Here is a 2,500-nt window from a genome sequence, read left to right as displayed (position 1 = left end):
AATTAATAATAATAATTAATAATAATAATAATAATAATAATAATTAATAATAATAATAATTAATAATAATAATAATAATAATAATTAATAATAATAATAATAATAATAATTAATAATAATAATTAATAATAATAATAATAATAATTAATAATAATAATTAATAATAATAATAATAATAATAATAATAATTATAATAATTAATAATAATAATAATAATAATTAATAATAATAATAATAATAATTAATAATAATAATAATAATTAATAATAATAATAATTAATAATAATAATTAATAATAATAATAATAATTATTAATAATAATAATTAATAATAATAATAATAATAATTAATAATAATAATAATAATAATAATAATAATTAATGATAATAATTAATAATAATAATAATAATAATAATTAATAATAATAATTAATAATAATAATAATAATTAATAATAATAATAATAATAATAATTAATAATAATAATAATAATAAAAATAATAATAATAATTAATAATAATAATAATAATAATAATAATAATAATTAATAATAATAATAATAATAATAATAATAATTAATAATAATAATTAATAATAATAATAATAATTAATAATAATAATAATAATTAATAATAATAATAATAATAATTAATAATAATAATAATTATTAATAATAATAATAATAATAATAATAATAATAATTAATAATAATAATAATAATAATAATAATAATTAATAATAATAATAATTAATAATAATAATAATAATGATTAATAATAATAATAATAATAATAATAATAATTAATAATAATATTAATAATAATAATAATAATTAATAATAATAATAATAATAATAATAATAATAACAATAACAATAATAATAACAATAATAATAATAATAAAAATAATAATAATAAAAATAATAATAATAAAAATAATAATAATAATAATAAAATAATAATAATAATAAAAATAATAACAATAATAAAAATAATAATAATAACAATAATAATAATAATAAAAGTAATAATAATAAAAATAATAATAATAAATAATAATAATATTTGATCAGAATTTCAGACTTATTCACTCACACGGAAGCTGACGACATCAAAGATAAGAAGGATAAATTTAAAAGGTATAGTTTTCATCCTTTTTAATTATTTTTAGTATTTCATTCCATCCCCTACGTTGTTACGGGTTAAACTTTCCATACTTTGTGGACCAGGCGCGTACGCAGACCTGAAAATTTTAATGAATCATCATTATGCCAGATCAAACATACCCATTCCTGAAGTATGGAAATAAAAAGTTTAAAAATTAAAAACACGTTTACAAGTGTTTTTGATATAGATGTACATAATAATACTTTGATAAGTATGTTTTAACTTAAATAGGGATGGTATAATACAATTGTGGGGTCTGCATTTGCGCCTGGCCTCCAGAGAATGGAAATAGGCACAAACTTTAATAAAGACTTTTCATGTCTATCTGTGTAAGTATACTTTGATAATTATGTTTCAGTTTGAAGAAATATGGTATAATAAAATTGTGGGGTCTGCGTTCACACCTGGCCTCCATATAGTGGAAATATGTCACAAAGTTTAACAAGTTTTTTTAATATAGACCCACAGAATATTGTGATAAGTGTTGCAGTGTGAACAGGTATGGTATAATAAATTATGGGGTTTATCTATTTTATTTTTACTTTCATCATATTTTTCTTTGGTTTTGATACCCCTAAATTCGAAGCTATCTCTTTACAACCCTTCCTTTTCATAACCTATTATACTTTCATAAATCAGAATCCATTTTCTGTAGGTTATTTTTGAACCCAGTCAACGACGGGTACTTTTGCTAGTATATATATATATATTTATATATATACAAACTACAAACATTGATGGCTACATATGTGAATACATAATATGTAATCAACCGTGTTGCTTACAGAAACATGTATTCACATATGTAGCCATCAATTTGAGCACCTTTTGTTAGACACACGTTGTTTCATTGGATGTAGTTCTAGGAAACTAAACTCTACTGCCATAATATATATATATATATGTATATATATATATATATATATATATATATATATATATATATATATATATATATATATATATATATATGGATATATATATGTATATATATGTGTGTATATCATTCAACCACGGTAGTGGTTGAATATATGCTTAAGTCCGAAATTGAATGAATCGAGACACATTCAAACCCCCACCACTAATTCCGTTCGCAACCAAATTTCAAACAGGTTATATCCTTGGATAGAACACCTCATTAGCTACATTTTGAAAAAAAAATTCGAAAATTGGTTCAGTAGAAAAACAGTTACAACAAAATATGTGGGTTCACAAACAGGAGAGTAAGTACATAAGTGACTAACGCTTTTTTTATTTTGCATAATTTTTTTTTGTATATAAATATTTTTTTACTGCAATTTTGCCAATATGACATGTTAGCGTAACGGTTAGAGT

General features: G+C 17.6%; 1 protein-coding gene across 4 annotated transcripts in view; it reads left to right on the top strand.

Moving 5' to 3' along the window:
* The window catches only part of LOC145269118 (SANT and BTB domain regulator of class switch recombination-like), a 126,046-nt gene that overhangs the window by 71,193 nt on the left and 52,353 nt on the right, over nt 1-2,500 (top strand). For all 4 annotated transcript variants that reach the window (XM_080124714.1, XM_080124713.1, XM_080124712.1 and 1 more), the window contains exon 9: nt 1,072-1,137. In XM_080124714.1, coding sequence (XP_079980840.1) covers nt 1,072-1,137 — 66 coding nt within the window. The remainder of the gene's footprint in view (nt 1-1,071; nt 1,138-2,500) is intronic.

Source organism: Euprymna scolopes, chromosome 45 (assembly GCF_053919585.1).
Source record: "Euprymna scolopes isolate OS-2025 chromosome 45, ASM5391958v1, whole genome shotgun sequence".
Taxonomy (NCBI): Eukaryota; Metazoa; Mollusca; class Cephalopoda; order Sepiida; family Sepiolidae; genus Euprymna; species Euprymna scolopes.
Note: the sequence above shows the minus strand (reverse complement) of the source record. Positions and strands in the feature narration are given on the sequence as shown.